Raw genomic sequence first — 13,660 nt, 5'->3', positions numbered from 1 at the left:
GTACCTTAAATTGGTTTAAGTGTCTGGAGTGGATCCTTGTGCTTTTCAGGAGCTGTCAGTTCTTATTATGCTGAGTAGCTGTGTTCAGTTATGGGCTGGACAGAGACCAATTCCAGATTGTGTGTTCCATCATGATATCCCTGGTGGACATTGTCCATTCACACTGTTTCCCAGGTTCTGTGCTGTGTTCACTGGGTGGATTTGTTCTGCTCTCATGAGGACAGCCTTGTGTAGCTGAGTGTTCTTCCCTGTGGTTGGATTCATGAGTGCCTTCCTTTCAGTGGAGCTTTTCCTCTCCACATGGAGGCAGTGGCTTCCAGAAATGTGTTCTCTTTTTCAGGTACTGCTTAAAAATGCAGCAATTTGTTGATTAACCTTTCTAAGTCTGTGAAATCCATTTAGATTTTGAGAGACAGATAAAATAAATGGTGTAGCTGTAAGCCACCTTATATATAGGCAAAACCCAGAAGTTTGGGATTAGATACCCAAGAGAGCAATGGAAACCTCAGAGATGATGGAATCACAGGGTAGCCTGAGCTGGAGCAGAGCCATCAGGATCACTGAGTCCAGGACACCCCAGGAATTCCATCCTGTGCCTGAGAGCGTTGTCCCAGCTCTGGTTGAGCTCTCTGTGGTTGGATGTGACAGTGATCACAGGGGTCCCAGGATGAGGGAAGAGATGAGAATGTTGCCTCCATGTTTCAAAAGGCTTGATTTATTATTTTATGATATATATTATTATATTAAAACTATACCAAAAGAATAGAAGGAAGGATTTCATCAGAAGGATAGCTAAGAATAGAAAAGGAATGCTAACAAAGGCTTGTGACTGACCAGAGAGTCTGACACAGCTGGACTGAGATTGGCCATTAATTGGAAACAACCAGATGAGACCAATCCCAGATCCACCTGTTGCATTCCACAGCAGCAGATAATCATTGTTTACATTTTGTTCCTGAGTCCTCTCAGCTTCTCAGGAGGAAAGATCCTAAGGAAAGGATTTTTCAGAAAATATCATGGCTGCAGTTGGACGCACACGTGTGCCCACGGTATGTTCTCTCCTCCCTTGCCATTCCTCTTTTCCTTGCCAGCATGGGAACATTAAGAAACTATCACCTTGAATCCAAGAAAAAGCAATAAGCACAAAAGTGCATGTTAAACCACTCTCTGAGTGATCAGGTGCCTAAATCCAAAAGGCACTAAGGGTTTTACCTGCTTGTGACTGAGTGCACCACATTCTCCCAGTTATTTTTAAAATGGCAAATGCCACTAAAAACATCTTTGGTCCCACGGCAGGAACTTGGAATTGTTTTCCTGCTGGGTACATGCTAACCTCAAGGTTGTGCCCTCTTGTTCCATTTTGTCTGCTTCTCTAGACCTATTCTTTCTTTTCTGCGTCCTGCCTTGCTTTGCTAAGGGCCCTGCTGAGTGGGACAGGTGCTTCAGTAGTCAGGACATTGCTGCTGAAGGCGTCCTCTTGAGTTCCTGAGCACTGAAAAAATTAAATTGTAGTCAGTTTTCCATTTCTTTAAGGTAAAGCAGGAAGAGAGTAAAGAGTTAAAGCTGAAGTAGCCACTGAGGGGTGTTCTGGACCAGTTTCCAATGTTGGCACATGAGAAGACATAAACTATTACTTTGGGAATAGCCCTATTGCTTCTGAGACAAGTTGAGTGCCATTATCTAATTCCTGCTGTGCAAGGGGGAGAGATGGTGTTGTTATAACTAAACTTGGGGCTATTTATTTGTTCCTTTCTTACAGGAACCAGCTTCATCCTCTCCTGGGAAGGTTCAGCCAGTCAGAGGCTTTGTTACTCTCGTCTGGGGTTGAGCCAGGCACTCTGGATGGAGTTCTCCTGGATGCTGGCTGTTCTTCCATGCAGTTAGACACACCTGAAAGAGGCTTTTCCCTGCAGAAGGATGGGCCCTTGGACATGAGGATGGATCATGACAGGTACACTATAACAGAACATTTCTTCTTGAACCTCAAAAACTGGCTGCTCTGCAACCCCTGTGCTTTTCCTTTCCTCTTCAAATGGAGAATCCTTATCCTCAAACCACATCTGATAGTGCACAACCAACCTGTCTTTCTTTTGCCAAAAAACTTTTTTCTGTCTCAGTGCTCAGCCCTTTGCCTTCTTGGAAATTGAGGGGAAGGTTCCAGTGGTGAGTGATTAAACAGTAATGTTGTATTAACTGCACCTTTAAATGGCAGCACTTTTGGGGTGTGTGGTGCACACTTAGAGGAACAACTCTCTTTCTGAGGGCTGTTATCTCCACAGTTTCTCTGCCTGTACTTGTTCTGCAGGCTCACAACTTCTTGCTGCAGTCCCTTTCCTTTTCTGCCCCACTTGCTCCTTGTGGAAACTTCACTTGAGCAGGTCCAGTTGCTCCCTCAGGAAAGGAGCAGTGTCCCTCTTTTGTGCAATGACCATTTGATCCAGCTGCTTCTCTGTGAAAGGAACATCATACAAATAAATAAATAAAATCCTCCTCATTATATCTGCTAGCTTAAATCAGATAGCCACGCTCCTTTTAGCATGCTGGTGGGATGTTGTCTTCCATGCCCATGTGTTTGTTGTAAGTTCTGCTTAGCAAAATTATCAGCTTCCTTTCTCTTTGTGTAGGAGGCACATCAGGCTTACTTAATTGCCAAATTAATGGTTACTGAGTAAATCACCTGTATTTAAATTTGGATTGGTGCTCAGTACTTTCAAGAGCATGAGAATTAGTCGTGGAGTGATAATTTCCACTCATGCAGTGGTTTTCATCTCCAGACAACCTGATGTATTTCTGCAGCACTCTGCTTTTTGCACGAGCAACCAAAGATCTGTCTTGTCTGGGCGGTGGCTGTAATTGCATGACACATTACATGGCAGAGAATGGCAATATTTTCTGGGTGTTTTGATGAACGTGGTGTCTTAAGAAATGCCATTTGTTCTTTCATGGCCCACAAGAGCCAATGGGAAGCCTCAATTTCTAAGGAATTAGCTTACCATATTAATGCAAAGTCTTAACGCAGTGAATTTCACGATACTTGCTTTTTCTGGTCTTGTGCAAAATGCTGCCATGGTTCTCCTAGGATTCAGTCCTCAGATTTCAGGAATCTGAACTCCAGGCTTATGTGTAATTCGGATGCATCATGAGAAAACAGACACAGAACAGGAGCCTAAGAACAAAAGGTACCTGAGACATAACAAAAGCCTTACACTCTGGTTGTTGCTATGATACTACTTGCCTCTAAGTTTTTTTATCTTTTGGAAGATACTGCAGGGGAGTAAAAAATGCCTGAAAGCAAAGAAGAGAATTTATTAGGTAGTTTGTATGTTTTCTCTGATTAGTAAACCCACAGATGGTGTTCATAAAATACCCTGAACTATTTCAGTAGCCAAGTGACAGAGATGTAGATGCATAGACTGAAGTCTTGCACTGTTTAAATTGTAATAAGTCCTGTAGTTTATATGACTAGGTCATTTCTATTATCTCAGAACAGTGTTTCTATATAGATTCTTATGCCTTTTAGTGAAAAATAATGTTTAATTATCTTCATTAGCAATTGTTTTCATACCAGGAAATTTGAAATAAAAGATCCTTTAAATCAGTTCTGGCTAGAAATCAACATATGATGCAAGGTGGCTGAAATGAACCCGTAAGAGGTAAGTTTATATTCTAAATCTGGCTAAAGAGAAAGGTCACGCACAATTTTCATCCTAGCACAATACTGGAATACATTTATTCTTAATTTAACATTACTTTTCACTCAAAGGCATAAGAATCTATATAGAAACACTGTTCTGAGATAATAGAAATGACCTAGTCATATAAACTACAGGACTTATTACAATTTAAACAGTGCAAGACTTCAGTCTATGCATCTACATCTCTGTCACTTAGCTACTGAAATAGTTCAGGGTATTTTATGAACATCATCTGTGGGTTTACTAATCAGGGAAAACATACAACAAAATCTTTGTTCTAAACTATTAAGCATAGTTTATGACAACACTTGGAAGTTAAAACTGTTCCAGCTGAAGTTAGAGAACAAACTCCACCTAGACCAGTGAGAGAAAGGGATGTAAAAGGCACAAGCATGGTTTGTGATAACACTTGGAAGTTAAAACTGTTCTACTTGAAGTTGAGGGACAAACTCCACCTAGACCAGCGAGAAAAGGGGGTTTAAAGGGCACAAGCGTGGTTTATGGCAACACTTGGAAGTTAAAACTGTTCTCATTGGAGTTGAGGAACAAACTCCACTTAGACCAGTGAGAGAAAGAGGTTTAAAAGGCACAAGCGTAGTTTATGAAAACACTTGGGAGTTAAAACTGTTCTAAGTGAAGTTAAGGAACAAACTCCACCTAGAGCAGCGAGAACAGGGGATGTAAAAGGCACAAGCATGGTTTATAACAACACTTGGAAGTTAAAACTGTTCCAACTGAAGTTAGGGGACAAACTCCACTTAGACCAATGAGAGACAGGGACATAAAAGGCACAAGCATGATTTTATGATAATGCTTTGAAGTTAAAACTGTTCTAATTGAAGCTGAGGGACAAACTCCACTTAGACCAGAAAGAGAAAGGGGTTTAAAAGGCACAAGCATAGTTTATAACAGCACTTGGAAATTAAAATTGTTCTAATTGAAGTTGAGGAACAAACTCCACCTAGACCAGTGAGAACAGGGGATGTAAAAGGCACGAGCATGGTTTATAAGAGCACTTGGAAATTAAAAGTGTTCCAACTGAAGTTAGGGGACAAAAAGTGTTCTAACTGAAGTTAGGGGACAAAGACTGTTCTAACTGAAGTTAGGGGACAAACTCCACCTGGAGCAGCGAGAACAGGGGATGTAAAAGGCGCGAGCTGTTTCCGCAGCGCCTTTTTCCAGTGTGCGCACCTCCCATGCAGTGTGCAGTGTATGTGTGTGTGTGGTTCCGTGGAAGCTCCCCTCTGGTGGGTGGCAGCTGGTGTCAGAGCACTGATTGGACTAATTGGCTGCTCTGTGTGCAGGTGCCCTGCCATGGCCACGGCTGCTGATGTGGTGAACGCCCTGGACCGGCGGGCGCTGGCGGCGGTGCTCAGCGCGTACGGCGAGGAGAGGCACGCCAGGAGAATCGCCTCTGCCATCGTGCAGGCACGCAGCATCTACCCCATCACCAGCACCAGGCAGCTGGCAAGCATTGTGGCAGGTACCCTCATTAATTCTGCACAGGAGGAAAGGAAATATTAATCCCTGCCGAGTCCCAGAGGGATCTATTTGTACTTGGAGTGGTGCGGGGTCTAATCCTGCCCCTTCTGCTCTGATGTCAGCTCTCTTCTTTTTTTTTTTTTTTTGTATTTTAATTTGACAATTAGCTCAATAATAGATTTAACATGAAGTGATTTATCATTTCGTCCACCGCAGAATGACAGCAGCCTTGGGTATTCTTTATCCTGGCTATTGATCCTTTCAAATACCAGATATGTCATATCCGTCCTAGTCTGAAGTTTCTGTATCTTAATATTTTAAGGGGAGGTACCATGGCAGTTTCCAATTACCAGTAAAATCAGATCATTTCTGTCTTTTTAAAGAATCAGGAAGCACAAAGCAATACATGGCTTGCTTCACCTTGTGCATGCCAACTAGATCAGCCTGAAGAGACAATTGAAACACTTCATCTTCCTTGCTCCTCACTGTAAACACCTTGAAGAAAATGCAGTTAGGCAGGAGCAGTGCTTGCATCAAGAACCTTTATGTTTGTTTTCTCAAGTAAAAATTTTCATAAGACACAAATCCTGTTCATTAACATAATATGTAGCATCAGGATGTTTTTATTTTTTTTTACCCAAATGATGAAAACCACTACGTCTTGTCACAGGTAAGTCTAAACTGCTGACTTTGAATACAGGCCTTTAAAATTCTAATCCAAATTTAACATTTGCTAAAGATTAGTATAAAATATTTTATCGGTATCCTGAAGAGTATTAAAAATTTCATGGTATTCTTAAAAATTTGTATTACCTAAACTGGAAGTCTGAGGCACTTAAATTTAATGACGGAGAAATTAAAAGGCCTGGATTTGTAGAAGTCAGGATACTTTAACAAAATGCCCAGTCAACCAAGGCTCAAAGTTGAGCTGATATGATAAAAGGACCTGAAGACACTGCTTGCTGTTGTAAGCCCTTGCTGTAAATACCATGAATATAACCAATCATAAAAAATAAAAATAAAAGAGACAAAGCACTATGAGGCTTTTATAAACTTATAAATTTTTAATGTCATCATGAGCAATATCCTGAAATAACAATTGTTAGCTTTGTCATATATATTCCATGCTTTTTTGAAGAAGTGTTGATCAAGACTGTACTACCCCTGAGCTGGAAGCAACTGTCTCACTGTGTTCAAGTTACACACAAGCAACTCAGTAATTCTGAAATAATTTGAAAGTAAGGGAATGAAAATACAGGTGTATGCAAGACAGCAGCTGGAGATCCCTTCATGGTTCATGTGCTGCATGTGAGTCAGCAGTTGATGCTCCCTTGCTGTGACCATGAGAAGGATTTCTTTGGTCCTCACTTTAAATTCCCTGCTATGTTTGAAGAGCCTCTTGATCCCCAAGTCAGGTATGCATCAGCTAGTGAACATGCCAAAAACAATGAGTCCAGCACACATCTGCCAAGATAACATAAATATGTATGTTTGGTGTGCTTTTTTGAGAGTAATTATAACAATTTTAGAGCTGTTACACTGATCCCTGTTTGCATAAAACTTCTTCCAGTTTTAATTTGGTTCATCCAGTAAGGAAGCGCTGTGGTGGATCAGTTTTTGTACTGATCAAGAAAACCTTAAGGAAATTTTTCATAATTGTGACATGTTTTGATACATTTATCATCTGTAATGTACATATATTCTTACATGGAATTATATTGGTGAAGTTATTGGGATAAGCCAAAGCTACAGTGCCAGAGACCACAGCTACAGGAACCTTTTGATGGCGCAGCCCAAAAAAACACTGACTAATTCAGGACTTTACCAGAGTAAGATTTATGACCTATTAGTTAAATGTTATGTCCTTTAAAAAATAAAATATTAATAAGAATAGTAAAATCTCGCGGTTTAGATTTTGCAGATTCTCTGTGAGCCTGATTATCTTCCAGGGCAGGGCCATCATTTTTGCCTGGTAGAGGAACCAGAACACGAGCAAGACAATCTAGCCAATGAAGCTGGGTGTCAGCATCTGAGAATCTGTGTAGTGCCTGTATGTCTTTCTCCTCTTACTGATTACTGTGGCTTCAGATGTTCCAGAGCTCCCAAGTTTTATCTTGAAGTCCAGCTGATCAGCAGAATCACAGTGAATCCAGATTTGGACTCACCTGAGCTTGGAAAATTTAATTTCTTTTGATAGAATGCTAGATTTCTGGTCTTTCCTCCAACCCCCCCAAAAGCTTAGAACACATATTGCAGTTCCTAATCCATTGGGAGATAAAAGTGAAGGATGTAGTTTAACAAAAAACCCAAGGAAAAAAAAAACAGCGTTAAAAATTTTGTCTTCCTCCTGGTGTTTATAAATATTATCCAAAAGGCTTCTGATCTGTTTCAGTAAGATCTCTAGGAGCTGTGGAATCTGCAGTAGGAGGAGTTTGGGGAGCAGCATCTTTTCCTGCAGCACAGTGGAACTCTTCTCGCTGTTTATAATTTTCACAGAGCTGTTTGCAGCATTGAGTGCTCTGTAAATACTGAAAGTCAGCAGCTCTCAGCTGAGGAGTAGTGAATAGATGTGTGAAAGTTGAATAAGAAGCACTTCCTCACGTCTTTTGTTGTACCTCATTGAGGTGTTTGGAAATACCAGGTCTGACAGCATGCGCAGGAAAACTCATTAAAAATGGTGACATTTTTAGGGTGTAATTTTCATATGCTTTTCCTGTACAAGTAATGGTCTATTTTGATTTCTTTTCAGGGGGTAATATACCTTTTTTATCTATTAATTTTTGTGCAAAATTTATTTTTTCTGAGCATTATTTAGGTACATAATCTATGAACAGACAATTTTGAGATCATGTGATCATCTGGCCTTAACTGGAAAGGAGCCGATGATATGCTAAAAAAATTTTCCAAGTTTAAAGAGAACTTTAATCAGTGAAGTCAATTTCTTTCAGACTGGCTCACTTTTACAGGCTTTAATTATCAGTTTGGAATTTGTAATATTGCCTGCATTTCAGCTGGGTGAGAATTAACACTGTGCAGAGGGAGCCCAGACAAAAGGACATTGGTTGCGTCACAGAAACTTATTAAATGCAGTGCAAATTCAGCAGGCGAATTCCTGCCAACAGGTGCGGGCTCTGAATTCATTCTTACACTCTCCCACTCTCTCACACTCTGGGGACTTGCATAGTTCCTATTGACAGGCACAGCACACTGCTGATTCCATTCACAAGCTTTTCAAATTTCAGTATTTTCAACCTGAGAGCCTATTAGATTTTTTTAAAGTGTCATCAGGGCACCCTGAAACTAAAAATGGGTATTTCTCTCCCTGGGATTCCAAAGCAGTCATCTAGCCAGAAGCGTGGTGTTTTTATGAATGGAATTCACTTTACAAGCTTCCCATACAGATTTTTTTTTTTTTTTAATTTTTTTTACTGTTTTTGTGCATTGAACAGCCAGTTACCAGGAACGATTTTCCTTTAAGTGTCTTGGTAACTGGAGGGGCCTGGGTGAGAAGTGATGTGCCTGAGCAGAAAGCACAAGTAGATTTTGATTTAACTGAACTAGAGGAGGAAGAGTGATAGGGGAATTTTTTACCTGTGAAACATAGATCAGAATCGATTGCCTTGGCTAAAAAGCTGAAGACCAGTGTGACAGAAATTACATTTAATATATAACAACAACCAGATTAGAATAACCAGAGATTACATTACTGGGATTACATAATCCCAGTCCTTGACAGCAGACCAGTAAATCTTTGAACATGTAAACAGCTTGGTTTTGGTTTTAGTCTGGGAGGTTTTGGTTGCATAAAGCTGCAAAGTGGCTGCATTTCTTCACCATTTTCCTGAATACTGGCATTCTGTGCTTTATTGTAGGAGCTGCAGGGCTCTTTGTGCATGTTCAACTGAGGCATGTAAGGTTGTGTTACACTTACAGAATATATCTGGGCTTTAATTAATTTTTCTTCAGTGTGTGATAAATTATTCATAGTAATAAATTAATGTCAGAGTTAATTGTCATAGAAGGTTATTGTAGGAGGAAACTGCACTCAACAGCTACAGCAGGATTAGTGGAGGAACCTCCCAAAGACCTGTGAGTGTCCTAGTCATGCTAATAGCTTCAGTGTCATTGTTCTTTTATTCATCTGCTCAGTGTTGCAGTTGCAAAATATCAGTGTTGATGAGCAGACCAATGAAAACCTGCCCAGATTATCAGCATGCTGTGTCCATTTACATTTTTAAAAAGCCTTTTGAAGTTGAGTTTAGGTGGATGGGATGGTTTGGGTTGGAAGGGGCCTTAAAGCCCATGCAGTTCCAACTGCCCTGCCATGGACAGGGACACCTTCCTCCAGACCAAGGTGCTCCAAGCCTTGTCCAGCCTGGACTTGGACATTTGCAGGAATGGGGAATCTACAGAGCAACCTGTTTCAGTGCATCCCCACCCACAAAGGGAAGAATTTCTTCTCTTCTGATTCATTCCATAGTTCTGAGCTGATCCCACCCGTGCTGGTGGCTGTTGCTTGGCCTTTAAACAAAGTTGTGTTTGCTTTGCCTAGCACGACGTTCCTGGATGCTGTGAGACAGCTCTCATCACACACAGCTGGCACTCAGTGGCCATTCCAAGGGCTCCATTTTCAAAGAACCCATCAAAAGGTGTGCAAAGAGACGTGGAAACAGAGGCCACACCAGTAGGCACGAGCTTGGTGTCGGTTTCTTGGGATTCCTCACACTCTGTGATTTTTAGCTCTCCTTTTAATTGAGGTCTCTCATCAAAACGAGCTTTGTGACCTCATCAATGAGAGCACACATTCTGTTTGTGATTCATGGTCAGTACAGAAGGTTGTGTTCTCAAGGACAGGAATGACATTGACCAGCTAGTGTAGCTTTTTCTGGAGCTGGTAAATGATGGAGAATCCTCACTCCTGCAGGCTGCATCTGCTTGCTGTTGTGTGAGACAGCTTCAAGCCACAAATTCACATGCACTCCTTGGCTGGGAGAAGTCAATCCTGTTGCCACTTTCTGTCTTGAAGGATTCAGACTGTAGGGACTGCAAGTAGCCACAGCTACTATGGGGTCTCTTCAGTGAATTTAGGAGCTCTTAGCTTCGGAGATCAGAGGAAGGTAGGAAAAGCAATTATGCAGAAACATATCTTAGGGATGTATGTTGTAAGAGCCAAAATGAGGGATGTGGGACTCCAGGGGCTCTTCAAAATGCAATTTATTACATCCAGGATGTTGCAGCAGTCCAGGGTCATGGGTGACAGAGCCCGTGCCTACAGCTGTCAGCTCCAGCTGCAGGCAGGCCTGGAGACACTTTGGTTTTGTTACAATGCATTATATACTTTCTTTGCTGAGCTTCTTAATACAGTAGAACCAATCTATGCCTTGACTATTATCTATACCCTATCATAACTACTATAGTTACCATATTCATGTTACTATTCTCCAATCACTAAAAGTCAGTACATTACAGTTTAAGCCAGAAGTTGTTATTCAGTTTTCTTGCAGTGGAAAATTCTGAGAGCTTTTTTCTACTTGCCACATTTGCTGACTTGTTTGCCTGTGCTCTCTTTCTGCTTGGTAAAAACATCTTCTTGTTTGGGGTGGGTTTATCCTTTGCTCTAAGTCCTAAAATCCCCTTCTAACTTACATACCCTTTGCCTCCTTGGTTATCCAGTAAGACTGGCTCAGCAATTCTTTTCTTCTATATCAAAACTTGCTTCCATCTCTATTCCTTCATCAGACTCTATATTTGAAAATCTTTCTGCTAGGCAAACATATATGTGAGACTTCTTGTCAAACTTTCATCCTTCCCAACAATATGTGATAACAGCTGTGTTAATAACAACTGACTTTCAAAATCCTATTATTTTCCTCTGTCTTTGCTGAAGACTGAAATTGCTTTTGTGTTTGTAATATTCTTTGTGAACACTTAGACTTTCTGACATAAGTAAACTCTCAAGAGTTACACTAATAAATTCTTCTGTGAGAGCCTCTCATGGGTAATGATATCTCTATTAATTTTTTTCAATCACCCATGCAAATTTGAATGTAGACAGCTAGTTTCAGAGGTACAGTATTCCCCTCTTTCACTATACTATGTAGAATATCAGTTACCTGATTGTGAGCTGTGTTTACTTCAAACTCTTTGCTTCCTTATGTTGTAGCTTAGCACTGACAGGAAATTGGGGCATTCTAATACATACATACCAAATGTGTTGCCTCTTGTTTAGAAAAATAACTGTCCACTTATGTGCTAGCATGTTTTATTCAATTTATCTTTACCAGACTCCTGTGGTCACTTCGGTGATAAATTATAAATTCCCTTGGGTTTCACAGATCTTAGAGGATTTCACAGATCTTAGAGGATTCTTGCACTTTGGTTCCTCTAAAATCCATCAAATCAGGCTTTTCTGGCTTTTTGTTCTGTATCCATGTAATGAAAGTTCAAGCTTAAAATACAATAAATATTGGTATATTAGAATTTCTGTCAAAATTTCGGTCTCTGCAAAAACTTGTTTGTCTCATAAGAATTTTGAGGAAAGGAAGAAGGTGTTTTGTGCATCTTATAAAAAAATATTTAATCTGGTGATTTTAGGTCTGACAAACTTTGACCCATTGTGCTGTGAAAACACAGCAGTGTCAGCTGCGTTTTCTAAATTTCTCGAGGGATTTTTGTGAACATTTGAAGAAACACAGGCGTAGAGATCAACAATAGGTATTTCCAAACAAGGATACCTCTTTTAAACTTCAGGTAATTCATTGAAAGATAGTTATTGCCAGGTAGACATTGTCTTCAGTTCTCTCTGCCTGTGAAAAAGTGCAGTTATCTGGAAGCCTCAGGTAAGATTGTGTCCGTTGTACATTAATTTTTTTTCCTTAAAAGCGTAACACAACCACAGATTCCAAACCGACATTGATTGCACTGAGCTGTAAAGTGAAACTTGTCTCTCCTATTTTTTTTTCTTTATCTGGATTTCAGCCATTATGTTTTAGTTTAAATCGGTGTTGCTTTTGGAGAAGGAACTTCTCTAAAAGATTCCAGGGAAATAAACCCAACCACAAAGCATCTTAGTTTAATGGGCTTTACATTCAGAGATGCAAACTCAAAACATAAAATAAAGATGTATTACAAAGAAGGAGGCTCACTACTCAAGGTTCAGTTTTGACTATGCTTTCCTTTAAAGTCATGTTGCACGAGTCAAGATGTAGAAATATGAAGTTACTAACAGGAATGTTTTAAAATGTGTGACAGGTGCTTTTCCAGCATCAGCGCTCTACGCGCGGAAGGACTTGCTTCAGAGACCCGTGCATGTCGCTACTAAAACTTTCCAGGGCCTGAGGATATTTGTGAATGATGAGCTCCATGAGCTCCTGATAGGGCTGAAGACAGCTGAGAAGTTCCTGAGGCCTGGAGGTCGCCTTGTAGCCCTGTCCTTTCATTCCCTGGAAGATCGGATCGTCAAACGTTTCCTTCATGGCATCGACATGACGGAGAAACCCAACCTTGGCTCAAAGCAGAAGATCAGACAGGCTCTGAAAAATGCCTCCAGGGGAGAAGACACACAAGGATCTCCCTGTGGAAAATCCAACTCCAAGTGGATTTCTATACAGAAAAAAGTTCTCACACCCCAGGCCAAGGATATTCAAACAAACCCAAGAGGAAGGTCGGCCAAGCTAAGAGCTGCTATTAAACTCTAAACCAAAATACATGATTACATGATTGTATAATTTCCTGAAATTCTCTTTTCCAGAATGCTAACTGGACAGATATCAACAAACTGAAAAAATAAAATTTGGGCTGTGAGAAAACATTTCTTTCTTACCTTTGTGCTTCTTTGTACTTAGGTTAGGAAGTACTATAGAGCAGGAAAATGCAAACTAAATGCATATAAGTGGGTGTCACTAATTATACAAAAAAGACATCTTTTTTTAAAAGAGCATCAAACACCAAGTTTATAAAAATTGCAGGTTTGATCTCTTAATAGTATTCCCTTTAGATTAATTTCAAAATCCTGGCATTAACAGTCTAAATTCAGTAGCTAATTGAGGTATATTTTTATGGATTTCACACACCTGATTCAGATGTCTGGTTTAGTTTAGAGTAAGTTTAAACTAACCTAAGAACTCTTGACATATCTGTTTCTGTATCCCAGCTAACTTGTTGCATTGGGAATGCCATTGGGACAAGAGGTAATTCTGAAATAAAGTGACATCAGTGTGCAGTGTCCTGTCCAGGAATTTGTAAATGGACTCTTAGCTTTTTTTAAAGGAAGTATTTATGTCTGAGTGATCACCTGGTTGTTTAATGATAAATAATACATGTATCTTGGGGGGGGGAGGGGGAAAGGGTTATTAAAAATCCACTGTTTGCTACAGTAAAGCAGTCAGATTTGTACTTGATCATTTCTTCCTGCAGCCATAAATCCTGTGCACAGATCCTCTTCAACTTTTAGGTGCTATGGAATTATAATTAACCCATCAAAA

General features: G+C 40.3%; 1 protein-coding gene across 1 annotated transcript in view; it reads left to right on the top strand.

Moving 5' to 3' along the window:
* METTL15 (methyltransferase 15, mitochondrial 12S rRNA N4-cytidine) overlaps positions 1–12,966 on the top strand; it is a 79,729-nt gene extending 66,763 nt beyond the window's left edge. Inside the window, exons 3-5 of the mRNA XM_084207331.1 lie at positions 1,760–1,951; positions 5,000–5,178; positions 12,429–12,966. Of these exons, the coding sequence (XP_084063457.1) occupies positions 1,760–1,951; positions 5,000–5,178; positions 12,429–12,874 (817 nt within the window). The 3' untranslated portion in view covers positions 12,875–12,966. The remainder of the gene's footprint in view (positions 1–1,759; positions 1,952–4,999; positions 5,179–12,428) is intronic.
* Positions 12,967–13,660: the final 694 nt, after the last annotated feature.

This window comes from Fringilla coelebs (assembly GCF_963513975.1).
Source record: "Fringilla coelebs genome assembly, chromosome: 6".
In the NCBI taxonomy this organism is placed as follows: domain Eukaryota; kingdom Metazoa; phylum Chordata; class Aves; order Passeriformes; family Fringillidae; genus Fringilla; species Fringilla coelebs.
The sequence above is the reverse complement of the archived record's forward strand: the minus strand, read 5'-3'. Positions and strand labels throughout refer to the sequence as shown.